We start from the raw sequence: 24,473 nt of genomic DNA on the forward strand, positions 1-24,473 counted from the left end.
CAACGTAATAATTTTCAACTACAAATAGACAAAACATCTTTCCCATGTCTTGCAAAACAAAATCATGTCATAACTACATATGTGAAATCTGTATTTTAGAAGAATGAAAGCTGAGTGATTAATGGAACAGAAAAATAGTGTGCATAGAATGAGTGAGTGACTGAAATTTTTGCTTTAGAAGAATGTAAACAGAGCAGTGAATGAGTCAAATAATGTAGGGTGCATTCTGTAGAGTTCCTTCAGCTCCTGTTCATTTTAACCATTTAATCTTATTAGTATAACTTTTTTTTTTTTAATTCTTTTGAAGATAATTGATGAAAACAAAGCAATAAAGAAAATAACAAATTGCTGAGTTGTGTGATTCGTTGGTGATATGAAATTGTACCAGTTCATCCAAGTATCACACAATTCAAAACCATTTTCAATTCATCACATGATACAAATCTCTAGATTGGAAAATTGCATCAAATTGTGTGTGATTGTTATAAGCTACAAAATGGTTAATTCCTTATTTGTGTATGTTCCAATTGTTTATATATTTGTTGAGCATGATTTTGAAAAGTTGTATTTTAGATGGGATAGTAGTAGAATATTAGCAATAATGTTGCAGTGTGTATCACATACTGCTGTGACATTTCAGGTTCAAATGCAATTGTGTTGCATACTGGTCCGGATTATGTCCCACCAGTTTCTTATCAAGATCATGGGACAGCTGCAGTGCTACAGGTTGACCAGGAAGGGGTTTCAAATGCAATTGTGTTGCATCCTGGTCTGGATTGTGTCCCACCAGTATCTGATCATGATCATGGGATGCCTGCAGTGCTACAGGTTGACCAGGAAGGGGTTTCAAATGCAATAATTTTACATCCTGGTCCAGATTGTGTCCCACCAATATCTGAGCATGATAATGGGACTCCTGCAGTGCCACAAGTTGACAAGAGAAGCAAGTTAATAGTTGAGCGCCGTGACCCAAAAATGTACGTCCTTAATCTTTTCTCTGTCCTTGGAAAATTAAAACCAGTTCTTACATTCTGGGAACTTTGTTGATGCATTATTAGGAGTTTACAATAGGGATTCATTTGATTGCTCATTGTAATCACACTGCTAAAATGTTACTGAAATATGTTTCCCAATCAAAAATAATTTCATCTTGCAAATTTTAGTACTATTTAATATTTAATGTAATAATTTATGATCGTATTAGCATAACATAAAACTGTTCACATGATAGAACAATGATGCCTTAGTTGCTAAATAAAATTATCTTGTTCACTGATAACATAAAACATCTTCCATGCTGCTTGTCATGGTTGGTAAAAATATCTGACGAGACCACCACCATCTAAAGCCCTATATGGCCAAAAAGATCTCCCAATGCATATTTGATAGATTCATTATCGTGGTTCAGCAGTTTGGTATGACTGAGTGAGGTAGATTGAATTAGGACCAAATACATTGAGATTGATTGTCATTTTGTTAGGGATAAGATTGAATTAGGAGACATTACCACTGGCTTTGTCAACTCCAATGACCAATTGGTAGACATCTTCACCAAATCGCTAATAGGTCCTCAATTTAGTTATATATCTAACAAGTTTGGAAATATTATTGTACAGTTTTATTTATAGGCACATGTGATTAGAATCAATTTTATAGCTCAAAAACACGGTTTCATCATTTCATGCTCTGTTTTCTCTCTTTCAACAAATATATATACACATGCGCCACGCGCACACACACACACACACACATATATATATATATATATATATATATATATATATATATATATATATATATATATATATATATGAAAATGGGTCAATCTTGTAATTAGGACAAAAAAATTACAACCATTTGTTTCTCGTATATAGGACTAGAGCTAATATCTACTTATGATAAGTCTTGCTATAAAGTACAAATAACTTAATGGACACCGCTTTAACATAGTTCTTTTCAAAACATTCCAGCGTTGGCAAGCTGAAGAAGCGGAGGTTTTATCACTCTCACAAATACCAGGTGACGATTGATGACCATTTATTAATTTATTTATTTTTACTTTTATTTTCTTTACATGTCAATAGGTATTGTGTTGAAGAAACCACGAACAAAGTTACATTGAGGGGCCTAAACTCAATGCTTATCATACAAAAAGTGTAGAGAATATTTGGCTTACTTAACATTGGTTGGGCAGATGTAATTTCAACCTATAAAATCAGATAGCATTTTTAGTTTTTTAAAACATGGTTTTTATTTGCTACCTGTTTTTTATCTGTTTGCATAATAAATAGCACATCTGTTTCTTAAAAATGGATATGTATGTATGAAATAGAAAACAACCACAAATTCGGTGCATGTTTTTCCTTTGATAAATGCAATTTTTATTCTAATCTCCGTACTATGTCACAATGATTCTTATAGGAGACCAATAGTAAAGAACATGTATGTAAAAGGCTTGGGGGAAAATCAGCTGTAAATAACATTGACTATAAATAGGAGGTAGAGAGAAGTCAGTTGGGAAGTTAGAATTTGACTCCGATGTGGGAAGGAAGGTGGCCCTCAAACTTCAATTCTTGTAACTAGCAATCAGCTTCTTGGCCGCATTGATCAAGAGAGCCACAGGATAATATAAGATGGTTTACCCTGTTCTTTTATTTTTTTCTTTGTTTTCCTCACTTGAATCAGTTGACTCTATCAACTGGTATCCGAGCAGTTCTGATCTTGGAGATGTTCATGGTGTGTAAGAAAATGGATTCAAGGTTGAAGTGTTGGAGAAGGAGTTTCAAGAAGTGCTTCTTCCATACAAGAGATGCAAGCTTTGATGCAGGGCATGCAATCTTCCATGCAACAGATGGAGGATCGAACTGTATGGACTATGGAAGACTCGGCTCCAACAACTAGCATTGTAGAGTTTTCCTGAGTTAACATCCAGGAGGTTTTTTGTGCTATGGGGAGATATAGCTTGCCATAAAGTATTGGTGTTGGTGGACAGTGGAGCCTCTCATAACTTCATTTCCTAAAAGTAAGTGCAGAACTTGAACCTGGAAGCAGAAACTACCATTCCTTGTTGGGTGAAGGTGGGAAAGGGACAGATAATTAAATCAAGTGGTGTTTGTAGGAGTCTTGACTTACAGCTACAAGAGATGGGAATTAAAGAAAACTTACATGTGTTTGCATTAGAAGGGGAAAAGGTGGTTTTGGGCTTGGAGTGGATGAAGTTAGGAAGGGTTAAAGTTGACTTCAGAGAGATGATATGACAGATCAAACAAGGGGAGAAATATGTGATTAAGGGTGATCCAACCTTGTGTAAAGGGGAGGTTTCAGCAAAGTCAATCATCAAGGAGCTGGAAATAGAGGATTAGAGCTATTTGGTAGATGTTTGTTTGCAGCAAGTAACTGTCCAGGTTATAACAGAAATTCCAGCAAGAATACAAGAATAGTTTTGAATTATCCTTTTCAAGAGCCAAAAGTCTTCCTCCTCATTGAATTTATCCATGTGATAGTATTAAGGAAGGGAGTTCTATTCCTAACTCTTAATTAAGTGGGTTAAGAGTCTAACTTAACCTTACAAAACTGGCTTGTAAGGTGAGAATTGCTCTTCTTCACTTACTATTATGGCCTTATTTCTAAACGATACGAGATCTCTAACACTCTCTTCCGCCCCCTCTCACATCGAGGACTAGGCATCTCGAGCATGAAGTTTGTAGGATTGGATATCTACAGGTGGTTGATAACGGCTCGATAAAAGGTGGCCTAATAAGCCTACTAACAATTGTCAACTTGACTCTGATACTGTTAAGATAATTCTATAAGATATAGTTTAGATATACTAGTTTATCCTCTCCTAATTTCTAATTTAGTTTCCTTAGTCAGTTTTATCTAAATCCCTAAACTTTAGGGATTGATTATGTTTTATGCCTATTTTATTTTATTGTATCCATCAATTCAATAACATGAAATCATTCAGATTCAAGTTGGTACCAGAGCATTCTGGTCCTGGTTTGGAAACCCTAACCCAGCCGCCACCAAGGCATCTAGGGTTTTTCGAATTTTGTTAGCGGTTGTCAGAGTTGACGCCGCCTGAGTGTTCAGAGGTCGCCGATCGGCCTTTCCGTCGCGAGCCGCCTCCAGACCGGTGTCTCACGCACCGCCCTCCAGGCCTCCGTTTGCGACGCCGTTTGCACCGTTGGACTCGCCGACCCTCCCTCTTCTTGTTTTGACCCTTTTTAGGTAGTGGGTCACACTGTAGGTGGTTGTTTGGTTGCTGCTTGGAATTTCGTGGTTGTTTGGGTGCTGCCACGGAATTTCGAGACTGTTTGGTTGCTGTCTCGGAGGTCTTTCGGGATTGTTTGGAGGTGTTTTTTGCTGTTCTTCTCCTTTTTCTCTTCATGGCAGAGATTTCCAAGAATGGCACACCCTCTGCTTTTATCCCTAGTTCAACTGACCGTGAAAGTCGAGGACGTGGTCAAGATCGTGTTCGTGGTAAAGGGGGTAGAGAAAACCTCCATTGTACCTACTGCCAAAGAGATGGGCATACACGAGACAAGTGTTATTCCTTGCATGGCTTTCCGAGCAAGACAGGTAAAGTGGCTCAATCTCCGACTTCGGCTCTAGAAGTCAAGATTGAACCCAAGAGCAATCATCCAATCACATTATCTGCCGATGATTACAAAGAGTATCTTCAACTAAAGGCGACTAAACAGGCCCCTTCCTCCATCACTGTTGCTCATACTGGTAATTCTACGGCCTGTCTCTCTCATTCTACGTCTATTGGACCTTGGTTTTTGGACTCCGGTGCTTCTGATCACCTAACTGGTAATGTCTCCCTTTTTCGTAACCTATCATCACCTAAAACTCCACATCATATCACTCTTGCAGATGGGTCAAAAGTCCAAGCCACTGGTATTGGTCAAATATCACCTCTTCCATCACTACCATTAAAATCCGTTTTACTAGTTCCTGGATGTCCCTTTAATTTGATCTCTATAAGTAAGTTAACTCGGTCACTAAACTGTGTCATAACCTTCACTTCTGATTCTTTCTTGATACAAGACCGGAGTACGGGACAGACGATTGGAGCCGGATCTGAATCACATGGTCTCTACTACCTTCAGCCTTCTACCTCTACCATATGTGCATCTATTGAGTCTCCTGGTTTAATCCACCGTCGCCTGGGTCATCCAAGCTTGAATAAATTAAAAAAAATGGTACCTCATCTCTCACTGTTAGAGTCTTTAGAGTGTGAGTCGTGTCAATTAGGAAAGCATGTTAGAGCTTCTTTTCCTAATAGTGTTAATAGTAGAGCTATGTGTCTTTTTGATGTTATTCATTCTGATGTTTGGGGTCCTAGTCGTGTTCCTTCTCTTTTGGGGCATAGGTATTACGTCACCTTTATTGATGATTTTTCTAGATGTACTTGGATATTTTTGATGAAAAATCGTTCTGAATTATTCAATATTTTCCTAAGTTTCTATTCGGAGATCAAAACTCAATTTGACAAAGTAATTCGGATTTTACGAAGCGATAATGCTAAAGAATATTTTTCAGATTGCTTCAAATCATTTATGGCTTCTCATGGCATTCTACATCAATCTAGTTGCCCTCATACACCTCAACAAAATGGTGTAGCTGAGCGAAAATATAGACATATTGTGGACACTGCTCGTACTCTTTTATTGAATGCCAATGCACCCCCAAAGTTGTGGGGCGATGTTGTCCTCACGGCAGGGTATCTAATAAATCGAATGCCATCGTCTGTCTTGAATGATCAAGTACCTCATTCCCTATTATACCCATTGGATCCCCTTTACTCTGTTCATCCTCGTGTCTTTGGGTGTACTTGTTTTGTCCATGATCTTTTCTCAGGACGTGATAAGTTGTCTGCTCGAGCCATCAAATGTGTGTTCTTAAGATACTCCCGTGTCCAAAAGGGGTACCGTTGTTACTCTCCTGCTACGCATCGATTTTACACCAGTGCAGATGTCACTTTCTTTGAAGATACACCATATTTTATTGCCACAGATGTCTCTCCGGTTGACTCAGATCTCCTCTCTCAAGTATTGCCTATTCCTCATTTTGATCATAGTGTGCCTCCTACCACACCTTCTACTTTAGAGGCACCAGATCCTCCCACACTACCAGGGTCTGACAATCCTCTACACCGATTTGGGATAACCTATGAGCGTCGATCACATACTGTTGTTCCTCCCAATGATTCTACAATTGAGCCATGTGATTCTACTCCTGCTTCAGTCTCCTCACCTACTCCGGCCCCACCTACCTCAGTTGACTTGCCCATTGCTCTTCGTAAAGGTAGTCGTTCTACTTGTAATCCTCATCCTATTTATAACTTTATTTCATATCATCATTTGTCTCCTACCTATTATGCTTTTGTCTCTGCTATTTCCTCAATTACCATTCCCAAGACAGTACAGGAGGCCTTAACCCATCCAGGATGGCGACAAGCAATGATTGATGAGATGACAGCTTTAGACTCCAACCACACTTGGGTACTTGTCCCACCTCCACCTGGAAAATCCGTTGTTGGTTGTCGGTGGATATTTAATATTAAAGTGGGCCCTGATGGACAAGTGGATAGATTGAAAGCTCGTCTTGTGGCTAAAAGATACACGCAAGTATATGGTTTGGATTACAGCGACACTTTCTCTCCAATTGCAAAGATGGCCTCAGTTCGTCTCTTCCTAGCCATGGCTGCTATGAGGCATTGGCCTTTGTTTCAATTAGACATCAAAAATGCCTTCTTACATGGTGATTTGGAGGAGGAGATTTATATGGATCAACCTCCCGGGTTTGTTGCTCAAGGGGGGTCTGGTCTTGTATGTAAATTACAAAAGTCCTTGTATGACCTCAAACAATCACCTCGTGCTTGGTTTGGTCGGTTTAGCAAAGTTATACAGGAATTTGGAATGATCCGCTGCGAGGCAGACCACTCTGTCTTCTTTAGACGCTCATCGACACATAGATTTATCTATCTTATTGTTTATGTAGATGATATTGTGATTACAGGTGATGATCAGGAAGGCATCAAGACTTTGAAGCAACATTTATTTAAACACTTTCAAACTAAGGATTTAGGTCCCCTACGTTATTTCCTTGGTATTGAGGTCGCTCAGTCAAAGTCCGGTATTGCTATTTCTCAGAGAAAATATGCCCTTGATATTCTAGAAGAGACCGGACTTACAGATTGTAAGCCAGTTGACACTCCCGTGGATCTCAATGTGAAGCTTATGCCTAATCAGGGGGAGCCTTATCCTGACCCAGGAAGATATCAGAGATTAGTGGGAAAATTGAATTATCTCACCATGACCAGACCTGATATATCTTTTCCTGTGAGTGTTGTAAGTCAGTTTCTTAACTCTCCCTGTGAGAGTCATTGGCTTGCAGTTGTTCGAATCCTTAGATACATCAAAAGATCTCCAGGAAAAGGACTTGTTTACAATGATAGAGGACATACAGACATTGTTGGATATTCAGATGCAGATTGGGCAGGTGATGCAAGTGATAGACGATCAAAATCAGGCTATTGTGTCTTCATGGGTTGTAATCTTGTCTCATGGAAGAGTAAAAAGCAAAGTGTTGTTGCACGATCAAGTACAGAAGCAGAATAGCGTACTATGGCTCACACCACGTGTGAGCTCTTGTGGCTAAAATTCTTAATTCAAGAGTTGCAGTTTTGCAAGGTTGGTCATATGGAACTAGTTTGTGATAACCAGTCAGCTTTATACCTCTCCTCTAATCCAGTTTTTCATGAGAGAACAAAGCATATAGAGGTTGACTGCCATTTCATCAGAGAAAAGATCCTCTCCGGTATCATCAAGACCTCCGCAGTTTGCTCCAAGGATCAACTTGCAGATATCTTTACTAAATCTTTACGAGGTCCTAGGATAACATATATATGTAACAAGCTAGATGCATATGATATATATGCTCCAGCTTGAGGGGGAGTGTTAAGATAATTCTATAAGATATAGTTTAGATATACTAGTTTATCCTCTCCTAATTTCTAATTTAGTTTCCTTAGTCAATTTTATCTAAATCCCTAAACTTTAGGGATTGATTATGTTTTATGCCTATTTTATTTTATTGTATCCATCAATTTAATAACATGAAATCATTCAGATTCAAGTCCATCTTTAAAAAGTAGGTTATAAGCTTAACTCAACCTTACCAAACCAACTTGTAAGGTGAGGATTACTCTCCACTTATATACACTATTATGACCTTATTTCTAGACAATGCAGGATTTCCAATACTAACCTTAAGCCCTATAGATACCCTCATTTTCAAAATAGGGAGATTGAGAAGTTGATTGCAAATATACTGAAGGGGAACTTATAAGGCCAAGCAATAGTCCTTACTCAAGCTCTATTTCATTGGTTAAGAAAAAATGATGGCAGCTGGAGGTTTTGTGTAGACTATAAGGCATTAAATGAGATAACCATCCTGAGCAAGTTCCCAAACCCTCGATGAATTGCTAGGTGAATTGGCCGAAGCAGTCATCTTTGCAAAGCTGGACTTGAAAATCAAGGTACCATCAAGTACAGATGAAAGACACATATACCAAAAACTACTTCATGGACACATGAAGGCAATTATAGTATTTGGTGATGCCTTTTGGCCTCAAAAATGCTTTGTCCACCTTCCAATTACTCATGAACAAGGTACTGAAACCTTTCTTAAGACAATATGAGGTACTTAAACCTTTCTCATTCATTGCCTATTCCAACACAGATATGGGTTGATGCATCATTGGGGGGGCTTCCAAAATCTTGAGGAAAGGACACCATTTTAGTGGTGGTGGACAGGATGTCCATATATGGACTTGGGTCATCCCTTCACAGCAAAAGAAACAGCAGATAACTTCATAAATGATCGTTAGACTGCACTGATCCCTTTCTTCAATTGTTTCTGACAGGGACAAGGTTTTGTCAAGAATTTTTGGCTTGTTGCCTGATCTCGATATATTATGTTCTATAAATATTACAAGATGATTTACAGCCCTTAATTTCTAATTAAGACTGATTCCTAAATTCATGATATAATTATTTGGAAAGAATAATAACTGCTGATATTATTTATAATATTCAGCCCATATAATAGAAAACAAAATAATGAAAGATTCCCTGTTTAACAGGTTTCTCTTAGTCAATTCTAGACTGAGTTATTCCAGAAAACAGGCACAAAGCTCAAATATAGCACAGCATTCTATCCACAAACTGACAACCAGACTGAGTTCACAAACAATTAACAAATGTGTTGAGGTATACCTTAGGTGTTTTGCAGGGGAGAAACCAAAGTCATGGTCTAAGTGGGTATGTTGCGTAGAACTTTGGTGCAACACTAATTTCAACATTTCTATTGACTTGACCCTATACCAGGAAGTCTCACTACTAAGAAAAGTGTCCTTTTTCCTACGAATTTTCTTACAAAAAAATATTTGCAGATTCTTTTTGCGAATTTTCTTGCAATAATAATTTTATAAAATAAAATTTGTAAATTTATTTGCGAAAAATAATTTACAGAATTTTCTTACAAATATTTTTATGAAAAATAATCCAAAATTTATTTTTGCAAATTTTGCAACAATTTTAATGATCATAGAAATTTTTTTCCATGGTAAAAATTTGCAAAAAATGTTGTAAGAATTTTATCTTGTTTCTTGCGAATTATTTTGTAAAAATAAATTCGCAAGTAATGTTTACTAAATGGCAGAAAATTTTCGCAAGTAACTTTTCTTGTCAATTTTCCTGCCAATTTTAATCTGTAGGAAAAATAAAAAATATATATATAAATTTATAAGTTTAAGAATTAAAAGATTTTTTTCAAGTCCCATATCGATTAGAAATAAAATAATTAAAGAATATATAAGTTGGGACAACACTCACCTTATAAGTTAATTTTGTATGATTGAGTGTTAGACCTATAATTTACATGTTTCGGATGAATTCATTATAAGCATTTGAAAGTTGAAGAATTATTAATAGAAATTGTACAAAAATTACCTCTGAATAGTAATTTTTTTGATTCAACCAATGTAGAGACATGTGTATATGTGTGGTAAGTCCCGCTTCACAACAAGTGGTATCAAAGCCGATGGTCTGATCAGGTGACTAGCTCGATGAGTATGATGGGCGGCAGGTGGATCCAAGTTTGGGATCCCTTGTGTCGAATGTCTTCTTAACAGTGGGTCCATGTGGAAGATACGGTGGGTCCATGTGGAAGAGAGGCTTCCAGGCGTGTCCCGCAGTCATGAGAGAGGTCATGATGGAGCGGCAGTGCAAGCACTCTGAGCGTGAGTGAGCTCTGTGGGGCCACCATCGGATAATACTCGTAGTTTTCGCTGCAGGGGATGGGTTAAACCGTGGTCCTTTGTTTGAGGGGAGGATTGTTAGGATGCAAGCAAAGTCCCATATCGTTCAAACAAGAAGATGGACATGAGTTTATATACACATAATTGTCTTCATTGGTTGAGAGGCCTTTTGGATGATGTCCAAAAGCAAAACCATGAGGGCTTAGGCCCAAAGCGGACAATATCTCACCAACATGGAGATGTGTATATGTGTGGTAACCCCCGGTGCACAATAGTATCCACCACCTATAATTCTGATACCCAGTATTCCTTCATCAGTGGAAGATATCAATAAACAGTTTGAGTATACAGATACTGTATCAGCTCTGTCAGAATTTAGTGCTGGCTCTACAGAAAATGAAGTACCAAGATGACAAACACAGAAGAGATGTTCAGCTGGAGATTGGGGATTAGGTCTAGTTGAAGACCACATCCTACAGATGACACTCCTTAACCCGATGCAGGAATGAGAAGTTTAGTCCTTGTTTTTACAGACCCTTTTGTTGTTGTCGAGAAAGTAGGTGTTGTGACAATATGACTTATAAATTAGCGTTGCTCGAGGGTAGTAGAATCCATTCCTCAGCAAGTTGAAGAAAGCTGTGCCTGCTGCTTATCATCCACAGCCTCTTCCCAAGGCCCTCTCAGTAGAGTACGAGTTGCAGCCAGAACTTGATAAGCTGTGGTGACCTGAAGACTGAACAACATTCTTCTGTTAATACTCAACTTAATACTTGCCTTATTTAATTTTGTTTTTAAAATTGTTTGATACTTACCTTTAGCTGACCACACCTAATGGTAAAAGGCTTAGTTGTCATTGTTGGTTTTTAACACTTAGCTTTATCACATATCTCGCAATTTTTTTACTCATTTTTGCTGTCTTCCTTATTTGTCTTAAAGGTTATGGAACTTGAAGAAGTGATACTAGATGATGACAGTGAGGATGAAATTAATGAGGACGCTCAAGAGATTCAAGATCGAAGGGTATGCACAATTATATAAGTGGTCTTTGTTTTCATTTTCTACAATTACATTTTGTTTAATTGTAACTCTTATTGAACAACAAAACTCTGGTATACAGCTTTATAATAAATTAATAATCAGTGGCTGACAGGAGCTTAAACGTGATGTATATTACCTTTTTTTTTTTTTTTCAACTGTTAGTGCATTTTTAAAATGAATCATCCAACCAAGATTTAAATATGTTTATGGTCTTTATAATATACTGTTATTTTGATTTTGGTCTTTGTTATTTTATTTTATTTCTTATAATATACCAATTTTTTCATTTTAGTCCTTATAATATTTTGTTCATTTTGATTTATTCCCTTTGAAACAAAATTAGTAGGGACTAAAAACAAATTATTCAAATATTACAGGGACAAAAAGGAAAATATATTACAAGAACTAAAACAAAACATGGACCAAAATAAAAAAAGAGAACTCTTACAATTACAAGGACCATTTAAAAAAAATTATGAGGATCAAAACCAAAAATAAAGTATTACAGGACCAAAAGTATGTTTAAACCTACAACAAAAATTCACTAAGGGTCACCTGGTACATGGGCATAGAGTCTCCTTATTACTTACACTCTTCTTAACAGAAAAGTCATTTGAATTCTACAACATGTACACCGTAATTGGTTGGTTTTAACCAAGTTTGGACTTTATTCTGAGAGCTTACTATTTTTGGTTCCAAGTTTACAACTTGAAAATTAATATCTCCTCGATTAATTGAATAGAATTTCAACAAAGGCTTAGATTGAGACTGGGGTTGGATTCCAATGTCTGTTGCACTTTTACTGCTTTTCACCCTTTTGTTATGTTGTGAGGAAACATTGACACACATTGATACCTTGCAGAAAGTATCTCTTCTTGATGCGACCAACGATGAGAAGCAGTTCATACCTATGTGGAATGCATTTGTTAAGAAACATAGGTAATTTCTTCTAATTTAGGCTCTAGTCATTCACTTCTTGTTGGATCTTCCTTGTTTGGTTTATTGCCACCAATAATCATTAACAAGTAAAATGTATATATTTTATGTTGAATGCTCCTTTGAGATTTGGAAACTTGTTCATTTACTTTGTGGTTTCAATTTTCTTCTTGTGGCAGGGTGCTGGCAGAGGGTCACATTAATTGGGCATTTGAAGCTTTCACAAAATATCATTGCGCTGATATTGCTCAGTCCCCCGCATTAACCTGGTAACCAGCATCTTTTTTGTATCAATGTGTTTCTGTTTGAGAAACTTTGTTCCTAACTTGGTTGTTTTCATCATTGTGTGATGGCCTTTTTTATGTATCAATAATCTTTTTAACCTTAATTGAGGCGAGTCTTGGTGTAACAATAAGGTCCTAATCCTAAGCTTACATCCTGAAAATAGTTTCTCTGTTTGTGGTGATTTCTTCTTACAACTACATTTCTTAAATCCCTCAAGGGAGCCTTGGGCACTAAGTTTTCCAGTATATTGATTCTAACCTTAACAAACATAATCATGACAAAATGTACAGTCTTCAAAACAATTTCTGTCATAATAGTTTGATTGTCATTGTGCAATATATTATGATATGCAAATAATTATGAAATTAATAATTTTGGCAGGCGTTGGAAAGCGTTTATGATCAAACTATCGAATCATGGTCTTCTAAAGGCACGGACCCTTATTACATGCAATATTCTTCTTGAACAATACCGCAAGCTGAATTCAGATATATCCCAACAGCTAAAGAAATTTCAGTTTTAATCCCTTCAAATCAAAAGAAAAATATGAGACAGAAAAAGACTTCTTGCTGCTACCGTTTTGCGGAAACTTCTTAGTTTTAATTGCAGTCTTTGTTGTACTGTTATTAAGTACCTCCGGTTGTTCCTTAAGGGGATAAAAGTTTCATCCCTTGGTCTCTTTTTCAGCGGCATGGAGCTGAAGAAATTCTTAAGCTACCTGAGTATTTTTTTAATTTTTTATTTCTTAGATATCAAAATTAAATGGGAACTGGATTGCCAAGCTCATGATAAATTTTTTACAATTTAATGAACTTATGTTTGCAGTAGTTTTTTTTGGCTATTGAATATAACTTTTTCGTGATTTAGATTGTGTAGTTACAATTAAGTTAATGGTATTTTATCTGCAGGGTAATTATACGAAATAGATAAATTGTAGCATGTGAAATATATTAATATTTTGGACGGCAAAAAGTAATTACTGAGAGAGGATTAACTTAAATCAATATTGTATGCGCTAGTAGTGTTGTGTGCATTAGCCATTGGCAACTTCATGATATTTTTCTCAATTTTTCTCTGTCAACGATAAAGTTTTCTATAAACATTTATAGGAGAAAAACATAAAACGAAAAAAAAAAGGTAATGTCCTAGTCATGAACCAACAATTCAAAATACTTGAATCATTAGATAAAGATATATAATCTATATTATAATATAATAAACTTGTCTAAGTCGGGTTGAATGGCCAAGGAATTTGAAATCTTACATTTCATGCAGCATGATCCACGTGCTCATTCTATCGTCCATCCTCTAGTGGTTCCAAAATCTGGTTATGTAAATTATAGAACCTAGAAATTGTGCTGCTACCACTAGTACCGTCACCATGATCAACAATGTTAATGGGCGAACGTGGTTTGAGAAAGTACTCTCTCTCTTCTTCAGATATAACATCATTTGTTCCTCCTAAAGAATGCTTTTCCATGACCCTTATTCCCTCCAACTCCATTGCCACTTCTTTCATGCTTGGTCTTTCTTCTCCCTTTAGCCTAAGACACCTCTTGGCAAGATTAGCCACTTCTATTATATACCCAACACTTGCATCACTCACAATTTCATTGTCCAATATTTGATCCAAGCGACCCTCATTCATTGTAGAAACAAAATACATAGACAAGTTTCTATAGATCTCAGGCCTAATAAATGAAAGTGCCTTCTTACTTGTCAATAGTTCTGCAAGGACAACACCAAAGCTATACACATCACTCTTATCAGTTAGTTGACTTGTTTGGAAGTACTCCGGGTCAAGGTAACCCAATGTTCCTTGCACCAAAGTGGTTAACTGAGTTTTATCAAGAGGAACAAACTTTGAAGCCCCAAAGTCAGAAACCTTGGCTGTGAGATTCTCATCAAGAAGAATATTTGCAGTTTTAACATCTCTATGTATGATTGGTGTAGAAGCAGCTGAATGCAAGTATGCAAGAGCTTCTGCTGTCTCTGCTGCAATTCTCAAACGTGTTGTCCATGAAAGTTTGTGATTATTACTGTTACATGCTTGACCCTCAAAATGTAGATGCTCACAAAGGGTACCATTAGTGATGAACTCATAAACAAGTAAGGGAAATTCTGTCTCTAAACAACAACCTAGTAGTCTGACAACATTCCTGTGGTTGATTTGGGTAAGCACAACCACTTCGTTGATGAATTGCTCAATCTCACTTTGGTTAGAAACCATGGACTTCTTGATGGCAACAACCCTGCCATTTGATAATGTACCTTTGTACACTGTTCCATGGCCTCCTTTGCCTATGATTCTATCCTCATCATAGTTGTTGGTGGCTTTCTTGAGCTCCTCAACAGTGAAGATTGTGGCTCTTTCAGTTGAGCCATGGTGTGAATCAATCTGTTCTTGCAGTAACATACCACCATTTTTTTGAAAATAGTTTTCTCTCATTTTGATGAGCTTTCTTTCACGGATTTGGGGGTATATGTTTAGGCATCCCACAACCACTGCCAATAGACTTAAGCTCAAACCTGTAAACAAGAGTTGCAACATTTCTTTTCAGGAATTTGACTTCCCACAAGGTCAATCCATTATTTGGAAATGATTAAAGAAAAAATGGTTCATACATTGATAATGTAAATGATTTTTACACTGTTATCTTATCACAAATTAATATGTATGACAAGTTTGTTGATTTCTATAATAATTATCTTAAAAATCATGCTTACCATGATTTCTTAATGGTTGATGGTAGTGCTACATTACTCATGACTAAAGGTGAAAAGTATGCATTTATTTAAGAGCTCAATCCTCTGTATTGAAATACGTAGTTTCCAGTATACAAAATGAAGAATTTTAAACGATTGCAAGTATAGAGTCAATTAGACTTGCATACATACGAGTTAATTTTTATCTACTATATATGCCTAAAGTAGTTTGGATATCATCATCAGATGTATTATATTATTGAAACAATTTGACTATTAATGAAAAAGTTATATGATTTCAATCTTATATTATATACATCCTCGCATGCAATGAACTTATATAGAGAATCACAGAATAGATAAATTTACTTAAAATACTTATCATAACAAGAGTTATTTTTTCAATATTATTTGTAATATACTAATATTTTAACAGGAACTAGGAAGAAACATATCGTGTACATATATACTTACTCAGTCCAATTATAAGTATTAGATTCCCTATGGGTTTGTCATTTTTGGGTCGGCAGCCTTCGCCATTTGTCAATCCATCTCCTTCGTGTCCCTTTGGACATGAGCACTTGAAACTGCCATCAAGGTTTTGGCATCTTTTTCTGATGATGCATGGATTAGTGTTCGTAGCACATTCATCGATATCTGACTCAAACAAAATACACCAACTTTTAATTTATAATCTGTTTGGATATAAGTTTAGAAACGTTTTTTAAAATTTTCTTTACTAAAATGTACTTTATTTTTTATAAGAAAGTCTTCAAAAGCACTTCTAACTTATATATAAAGGACTCCTAGTTTTACTAATTTGTAACAGGAAAGAAAAAGAAAAACAAATAATATCAAGAAAAAATATTAAATATACCTTGGCAGCCATCACGAATGTAAGGGTTTCCCTCGAAACCATGACGACATTTGCAACGATAACCAATTGATGAATCGAGGCAAACACTGTTCTTGCCCTTGCATGCATAGCTACTAAGATCTTGTGCCTCTTGGCACGTGTGATTTTCCACAGCCCAATCAAGCACCATGGGCAACCTCTTATTCTCGAGATTCTTAAGATTTGTTGTCTCAAATTTGTAATACCCTTCCTCAACTATGAACGCATAGTTGCATGGATTGAATTCACGTACCGTGGAGTGGTTATCCATACTCCAACTTTGCATTGCAAAACCATATAATCCATTGGGAACACTAATTTGGCAACAACCAATGCCACCACATGATCCAATATTACTTGTGATGTCATCTAGTGTGCCACATGTGGATACACATCCCGTGGTTGTAACATGTTTCTTGTTGCTATCATAACCCATGAATATTCCCACCGTTTCACACCCAAGTGTGGTGAATTTGTTCTTACTAGGTGAGATTGAAAAATGGGTCAAATTGAAACCATTTTCCTCCTTAGAATAATTGCCATAGCAATCATGGATTACGGGGCTTGAAACTAGAATTTCTCCTTCATTTAGTGATATGTTGAGCACCACTATGTTGTCACTTCCCAATAAAGGGGTGGGTGTGGTGGAGTTGCTATGGTTGCATGTGATGAGGAAAGTGTGGTTCAAGTAACAACCCTCACGTGTCCCAAAAGGGTAGGGAATGTTGAGATTTCCACAGCTTTGGGGGCAATTTGAAGTGGGTTGAGATGATGCTTTTGCTGCTGCTATTAGGATCACAAAATATAGTTTATGGAGCTTTAGATTTTTGTGCACAGCCATGGCTTCACCGAAGATTATCTCTTGTTGAGGTTATGATGGGTCCTTTTTTTTGCTATCAATACTATACTAAGTGTATTCTCGGGCTGAAATCAATCCTGTCCAAGTTAAATAGAATTACTATAGATGATAAAATTGCATACTTAAAACTTAAATTCGATATTATCGGTTAACTTACATAATCATGTTTTAATTTGACCCTATATGAATTTCAATATTGTTGAATATTCTCTAATGAAAATGACCACAGTTGGACTAGTCTTCGCGTGGTGCAGTAAACTTATCCAAATATCTACATTATTGTTTTATTTTATTTTATTAATTACTTATTTATTTCTCTATAATTTCATAATAAAATTATCATTTTATCAAGTCTGTATAGTTTTAATTAAGAGTACCATATTGTTCCCATATTTTAAATAAAAGTTTAATTTTTGCACAGCCACGGTAAAAGAAATTGAAAATCACATTAGGGATAACTTAAGATAGTTATTTACAAAATATTAACAAAATTTAACAAAGTGTCGGCAAACTTAAAAAGAATTTGACAAAGTTATGTTTAAACATGATTAACCTTGTTGGTATATATAAAAATGGAAAAAAGAAATCAATTTTTTTTGGAGGATAAATATAATAGTGGAAGAAACAGAGGAGAAAAGACAGAAGCATGTTGTTGTTTGAATTTAGAAAAGAAGGGAATTATGATGGTTTACCAGAAGTTAATGAAGGAGAACAGTGAGGTTGGTTCCCTTTCCCTGCTTTCTCTGCAAGTGTGTGTATGCAAAGCACAATGTTAAGTTGTTAAGTAAAAGATGTGAGTCTTAAATAAGAGCACTATGCAATGCAACATCACATGACCCATGCCATTTCACCATCATCCACCCTATGAATCAAGACTTTTCTTCAGTATCACACTTGTCATATTTTCTTTCAAAAATTCCACTTTTTTTTTTTAAATCCCATGAGAAAATTGTGGACAAAAGTTAAGGATATTATTTAAGAAAATTAATAGAACTCGTTGTCATATATTTTATAATTTAAAGTTAATATATGCCTTAAAGTGTGTATTTTCAAGTTTATTAACAATCAATAAACTTTGGTAGATATTTGTTTTTAAAAAAATAATAAAATAGCTACAGGAAAATTAAAAATAAAAATGTTATAAATATTATTGCATGTAAAAAATATTTTAAAAAAAAAGATAATTACAGAGTAAAATTAAATAGAAAAATGAAGTCGTATTTAAAATTAATTAATTAATTAATTAATCACAATTTTAGCAGAAGGATTTTCATGTTAGATGATAAATCCTACATGTTGTAAAATTTGAATTAATAATAATAAATAAAAATTGGTCTAGCTGCCTAATCTTAGTGGTGAGCTTGAGTCCTTATCTTCTACTACATTTTGTTTTATAAAGTAAACATCAAATTCAATTTGTTATGTGCAGTATTTAATTTTGATAATGAAGGGAATTGAAATACCACACAAAATACTACATTTGTCTAAACTGGTCGAAAGAGACAACTTCAATGCAGAACCGGTAAAGGCAGAAATTATAAGTTTTTTTATTATATAAATATTAGTTCCTCTTATATTATAAGATATTTATTTTAGTCTTTGTTAAGAAATATTAGGTTTGTTTTTTAGTAAACAATTATCGCATCACCAATGAATAGTAATAGAATAACATTATAAAATAATTTTTTTTATGGAGATACAAACCATTTCTTATAAGAACTAAAATCATTAAATTAACAAATATATTACTAGAATAATATAAATAATTTAAAGTTTTTATTTAACAATTATGTATAATAAATTTATTAATTTTTATAATAATAATTTTAAAATTAGATGACTTTTAATTTACTACTATATAATTACTATAATCAATATAATTATGAGAGGTTAAAGTAATTTGTACATAGTTTTATATTTGAATGTTATATCATATTTATAATTTCTAGGATAAAAAATAAAATTGACTACATAAACATTAGATAGGTAAACTAATAATTATAACTTAATTAATGTCCAATAAATAATAATTATTTATTAAGATATGTAAGAAAATAAATAAAATAAAGTACTTATAATATAAAAATCTAAATTTCATCAAGATAGTCTTTTAACCACTTTAGTTTGATGCCGTCATTTAATCACTTTAATGTTTGGATATACATTTGATTATTTTAAGTTAATTAATTATTTTAAATTTGCTTAAGTTTTGAATATATAAATATAACTGTATCCAGTTCGAACATAATTTTCACTAATAAAATATATATACACAGTCTATTAAAAAAGCATATTTAGGTACCCTAACTTTTAAAATTTTCTTTTATTTTTTTCTCTTCACTTTTCTTACACTTCTTCTTTATTACCAAATAAAGGCTTAATTCCTCTCGAATCTTGATAATTAAAGTCATAATTTGGTGGAATTTTAATAAGTTGGTAGAAAAAAAAAATACTAATACATAAATCACAATATTTAGATTTTATAAAAGAAAATGATAAGCTGGATTGCGCATAAATATATATAGCTACAAACTAAAACATTTTTCTCACATTTCATGAAGATTAATTCCTGATAATCTTATCAATGTATAAAATGTTCAAGAGTACCAAAAAAGAAAATCTTACCTTTCTTTGAACAAACCTTAAGAAATAATTCAAGCAAATAAAGAATATTACAGCGATAATTTCAATAGAGGTTAAGGTAAACTACCTTTGGCCTTTCCACATATATTTTTTTTCTCATTATAAATTGGAATAATAATCATCCACTAAAAGTTCTTCTGATTTATTGAATCTTTTTCAGCACCAAATTCTTTGGTGGATATTTCCTCTGAGCTCACAATAGGTAAGAAACCCATTTGAGTGCCGTCGCTATCATTTTCAATTTCTCCTTCGAGACTTAATCCTTCGATTCTTGCTCCAATAGGATCTCCTATGATTCCCACATCTATTGAGAATTAAACTAATTAGTCAAATAATTCAAAGACAAAAATAAAGTACACCATATTTGATTTTCTTAAATATAACCAAATAAACAATGATGAAAAATATAATCCGGAGACAAATTTTTTATAAATATTATGACAACTAATATCTAAATTTATGTAGTTACAAATTTAATATTTCATTTTTGTTTTAATTAAATTAATACACACATATTTGTTAAGGAATATAATAAAAAAGTAAAACACTCTACCTCAAAACGTTCTACATGTAACATATTAGATTTGTAGTTCATTCAATTATATATTACTTAACGGTCTATTTCTTTCTAATATTTTAATATCAACTAAATAAATGAATATAAGTGATTAATTATTGAATTCAAGGTCAAATTATTTAAGTAATATCTGAATTTAATTTTTATGAAAATAATCATTAACTAAACTTTACTATTTTTTGATCGAATTAAATTAATTTAAGATAAAATTTTATGACATGAATGTGAAATAAAAAAATGTTTAAATACCTTTTAAACTATATTTGAAAAAAAAAACACATACACCTTATTTAGTTTAGATGATAAAAATCAAATTATACTAAAAATTTGAAACTCATCTCATCTCATGCATCAATGATTCACGAGTTAAGGGAACTTGAAACCATAACTTTTACTCAAAATTTTAAAATATTAGGTTTGTAAATTATTTTCATTTATATACTACTCAAATCATCTATTTCCATCCGATATAAAAGTTCTTCACTCCCACTCCAACATTCTCCGACATTAATCTCTGTACATCTCTTACACACTATTAATTTGATCAAAAAACATGTATAGGCGCCCACTTTTTGCATGGGAAGAGGAAAAGTTGGTTGAGTTGGCTAATAGGTTGGCCTCGGTAGTTTTGACAGAGGCTCACCCAGATGAATGGCGTTGGTTAGCCGAAAGGTCAGGGAAATATTCGGTGGCATCTACTTATAAGATTTTAGCAAAGTCAAACCTTGTTCAAGTGGACACTTTTTATGATACGATATGGGCCAAAGGTATCCCTCCTAAGGTTCAAGTTTTAGTGTGGCAGTTGGAAGCGGACAGGTTACCTACCCGGGATAACCTCCTTTTGAAAGGGGTTACTCTAGAAGGACAAAATGGTTGTGTTTTTTGCGAAGAAGGCTTGGAGTCCAGCAAGCATTTGTTCCTCTTGTGTCCAAAGGCTTATGCTGTTTGGGTCAGATTATACGCTTGGTGGGGAGTGTCAGGGGTGTTTATCAACGAACTTAGGAGTTTTTGTCATCAATATATGGGATTGGTGTGTGGCAGTAAGGGTATTAGGCGAGTTTGGTCATTTGTTTGGTTTGCAGGTATATGGCAGTTATGGAAGGCTCGAAATGAAAACATTTTTAAAGACAAACTCTTTAAGGTGGAAGAGATCGTGTTCATGGCACAGTTGAGATCGTGGGAGTGGTGTACGGCTGTTAGAATGGTGTCTTCTTCTTTTCTAGAATGGTTGATGAACCCATTGTCCTGTGCAAGTGTCCCTTAAATTTGTTTTTTCTTATTTTTGGGTCATCTTGTTTATAATTATGACTTGCACTTCTTGTGCACAATTTTCTTGGAATTAATAAATTCTTGGCTTATAAAAAAAAACATATCAAAATTGAAATCATATCAATCAAGAACTATATAACTGAAAAATAGAGATATATATGTTTCAAGAAATAAATTTGTGTTTTTAATGCGTGTTGTTTTGTATTTTGAAAAATTTAGCAACATATTCTTATGAAGACACTTTCTTTCAATTGTCGGATTTTATTAAAAATCATATAATTATGTAATCTCACATTTGCTCCCTCTAAATTTATATAAATTTCAAAATTTTTAGCAAATTATATGTAAATATCAATTAAGTCAATTTTATTTAATATTTTCAATTCAAAAATATCCCAGTATAATAAATGAGAACACTATATATTATAAATATGATTAAGAATATTTAAAGAATATTGTAGTATATATTTTATGTAAAATTATGAAAATTAAATGTATTTAATAATTTTTCTTAATTTATGTATGTTAAATGTTTTTTATCATGCATGGTTTTCAATAAAGTTGAAAGAAAAATAAGAAAGAATTGTATATATGATTCACCTGGATTTGAGAAGAGCCAAAGAATGATGGCACAAATAATTAGCACAAAAGGGATAACATGCACTGCATTCTCAGCAAACTTGACACGTGCCCTCTCCTTCTTGGCCAACTCTGCAATGGGGTCATATGTTGGTAAATTGTTTCCATCGAACATAGAATAAGATGATCTATGTCCTGTTGCTGGAGAAGAACTTGTTGCATGCTTGAAGTAGTCATCAGAGAACCTGTTCCAGCTTGCAGACCTGTGCATCCTAATTACTTTCTTCACAATTTTTTTTATTTTATTTTAACCAATTTCGATTAACAACTTGGAGGAACACAAAAGGCTAGCTAGGGTCATAAATTCTTCTGATTAAAAAATAATATAAAAAATAACTAATTAGAAAAGTCTCTACGAGAATGAAGCCACTTTCAATGAGTTCGGCAATGTTTACCGATTCAATCACCATATTTATTGCGTCTTCCCAACAAACTAAATGTGAATTTGTCAAAATTAATAGTTATAAGAATAATTGGACTCCTCTAGCTTCAAATTTGTTCAAATGACAATGCACTCTAATTAATTAAATTTCTTCTTTGAATTACAACCCCACATAGTTGTTTCATGTTACATTGAATAATGATAATTACGTTCTTTTTACTAATGTATTTCATATTAATATGAAGTATTAATTGTCAAAAAGAGTCTCTAACTTTTATTAATGATTTCAAGCATGACTATTCTTCCTTAAATATAATTTATTACGTATATTAAAGGTCATGATATATATATATATATATATATATATATATATATATATATATATATATATATATATATATATATATATATATTTAACACAGTTAACTATGTACTTTAAAAAAGAAAAGGAAAAATATTTATCTATCATTAATTAATAGTGACTTCTTAAAAAAAATATTTAGAAACAACACTTTAGTACAATAGACCCGGAATGAGATCAATAAAAGTGCAACTCAATGTAAAGGCAATATATTTCATTACACGTGCTTTATCCAATCTTGAGTACAATAAAGTCTTCGGGTGTAAAATAAACAATTATGTTAAAATTAACTAATTAATATAAATAATGTTAAAATTAGTGTGTATATATATATATACTATTCGTTACCAAAAAAATTGTAAAAAAAAAATTAATAAAAAAATATGGAAATAATTTTGAAAAATAATAAGTAATCGAATAAACAATTAACCTAAATGATTTAACAATTTAATTTAATTTTTATTCTATCGAAATCAAACTTGGTTCCAAGAAAATTATAACAATTCATGCACTATACTCAATTAGGTGTGCTAGACCCCATTAATTGGTATTAATTTAAATTCAATAAATTAATTAATTAACTATAATAAAACATGCTAAACTAATATAATTATATCTAGTTTACTATTTATTATAAAAAAAAATGAATAAAATAATATTTTAAGAATTAAATGAAACCGTTTAATTGATGGATTAAAGATATATGAGTAAATTGTACTTTTCTTCTTGTGTTTTATAGTTTTATAAATTTTATCATCTAATTTTATAAATTACATATTTTGTCATTAATTTTTTAAAATTTCACAAATTTTGTAATTTATTTATTTGACAGGTTAATATTATTACTTGATGATTGACATGATATTAACTATTAATATTACATGTTAATTATTAATATGATATATTGATTGTTAATGACATAATTTATCACATCATTCATGTCATATCAACACGACATATTAGTAACCAACATAATATATTAATAATCAACACATCATATTAACGGTCAACTAGTGATACTAAATGTTTATCAAATGAAACGATAAAATGTTCAAAATTTTGAGAATTAAGTGTCAAAAAATGTATTTTAAAAAATTATTAGATAAATATTGTAAAATATGAGTGACAAAAATGATAATTAAACCTAAAAAATTAAATAATTATCATAAAAATATATATCAACCTATTATAAATTGTAAGATTAATGTATATTAATTGTTTAGATTTGATGCAAGTCATTATACTTACATCCAATAAGATTATTGTGTAAGGGTAATTTGAGATGATCATGTGAGATTATTTTTTCATGATGAAAAAAGTGTGTGAAACTCATAAAGAGAGAGAGAAAACAAAACGTTGAAAATCTTTAATTAAGAAATTAAGTGAAGAGAGTGGAGGCTTCGTTGTCGGTTTTGACATGTAGTGTATAAATAAATTTCTTTATAATAATTTGAGTTTGAGTTTTTATTTCTTTTAATCTTATTGGAAAACAAAGACATTATGTCTATATATGATTTATCAAATGTCAACTACATGTATTTAACACAAAAATA

The 24,473-nt window shown here is 33.2% G+C and overlaps 3 protein-coding genes across 4 annotated transcripts in view; 1 reads left to right on the plus strand and 2 right to left on the minus strand.

Annotated features, from left to right (window-relative positions):
• LOC109804991 (polycomb group protein EMBRYONIC FLOWER 2) overlaps positions 1-13,401 on the plus strand; it is a 34,453-nt gene extending 21,052 nt beyond the window's left edge. The window contains exons 19-24 of the mRNA XM_083059925.1: positions 641-977; positions 1,971-2,019; positions 11,267-11,350; positions 12,231-12,307; positions 12,484-12,573; positions 12,971-13,401. Coding sequence (XP_082916051.1) covers positions 641-977; positions 1,971-2,019; positions 11,267-11,350; positions 12,231-12,307; positions 12,484-12,573; positions 12,971-13,112 — 779 coding nt within the window. The 3' untranslated portion in view covers positions 13,113-13,401. The remainder of the gene's footprint in view (positions 1-640; positions 978-1,970; positions 2,020-11,266; positions 11,351-12,230; positions 12,308-12,483; positions 12,574-12,970) is intronic.
• Positions 779-18,176, minus strand: LOC109804958 (wall-associated receptor kinase 2). 2 transcript variants are annotated; one of them, XR_014427919.1, is made up of 6 exons: positions 17,742-18,176; positions 16,173-17,126; positions 15,770-15,952; positions 13,854-15,118; positions 10,023-11,063; positions 779-916 (listed from the first exon to the last, which is right to left on the minus strand). XR_014427919.1 is itself a non-coding variant. In XM_020366885.3 (4 exons), exons 2-4 carry the CDS (start codon positions 17,029-17,031, stop codon positions 13,884-13,886), a joined length of 2,277 nt encoding a protein of 758 aa, XP_020222474.1. In that variant the 5' UTR covers positions 17,032-17,126; positions 17,742-18,175; the 3' UTR covers positions 13,531-13,883. The 2 variants fall into 2 exon arrangements, 1 of the variants encoding a protein (XP_020222474.1); XM_020366885.3 differs by lacking the exons at positions 779-916; positions 10,023-11,063 and having other exon boundaries at positions 13,531-15,118; positions 17,742-18,175.
• A 1,477-nt stretch (positions 18,177-19,653) lies between these two features.
• On the minus strand, positions 19,654-22,513 carry LOC109804989 (uncharacterized). Its single transcript, XM_029272677.2, has 2 exons — positions 22,139-22,513; positions 19,654-19,996 (listed from the first exon to the last, which is right to left on the minus strand). The coding sequence occupies exons 1-2, from the start codon at positions 22,386-22,388 to the stop codon at positions 19,818-19,820; spliced, it is 429 nt and encodes a 142-aa protein (XP_029128510.1). The 5' UTR covers positions 22,389-22,513; the 3' UTR covers positions 19,654-19,817.
• Between the last annotated feature and the right edge of the window lie 1,960 nt (positions 22,514-24,473).

The sequence above is a fragment of the Cajanus cajan genome, chromosome 7 (assembly GCF_000230855.2).
Source record: "Cajanus cajan strain Asha chromosome 7, NIPB_CcT2T_4, whole genome shotgun sequence".
Taxonomy (NCBI): Eukaryota; Viridiplantae; Streptophyta; class Magnoliopsida; order Fabales; family Fabaceae; genus Cajanus; species Cajanus cajan.

Excerpts from the sequence above, each read along its gene's own strand:
- LOC109804958 (XM_020366885.3), bottom strand. The coding sequence starts at position 17,031 with ATGGCTGTGCACAAAAATCTAAAGCTCCATAAACTATATTTTGTGATC. Across the intron at positions 15,953-16,172 it reads CATTCGTGATGGCTGCCAAG|ATATCGATGAATGTGCTACG; the intron begins GTATATTTAATA and ends TGTTTGAGTCAG. Across the intron at positions 15,119-15,769 it reads AATACTTATAATTGGACTGA|GTTTGAGCTTAAGTCTATTG; the intron begins GTAAGTATATAT and ends TCTTGTTTACAG.
- LOC109804989 (XM_029272677.2), bottom strand. The coding sequence starts at position 22,388 with ATGCACAGGTCTGCAAGCTGGAACAGGTTCTCTGATGACTACTTCAAG. Across the intron at positions 19,997-22,138 it reads TTGGCTCTTCTCAAATCCAG|ATGTGGGAATCATAGGAGAT; the intron begins GTGAATCATATA and ends AATTCTCAATAG.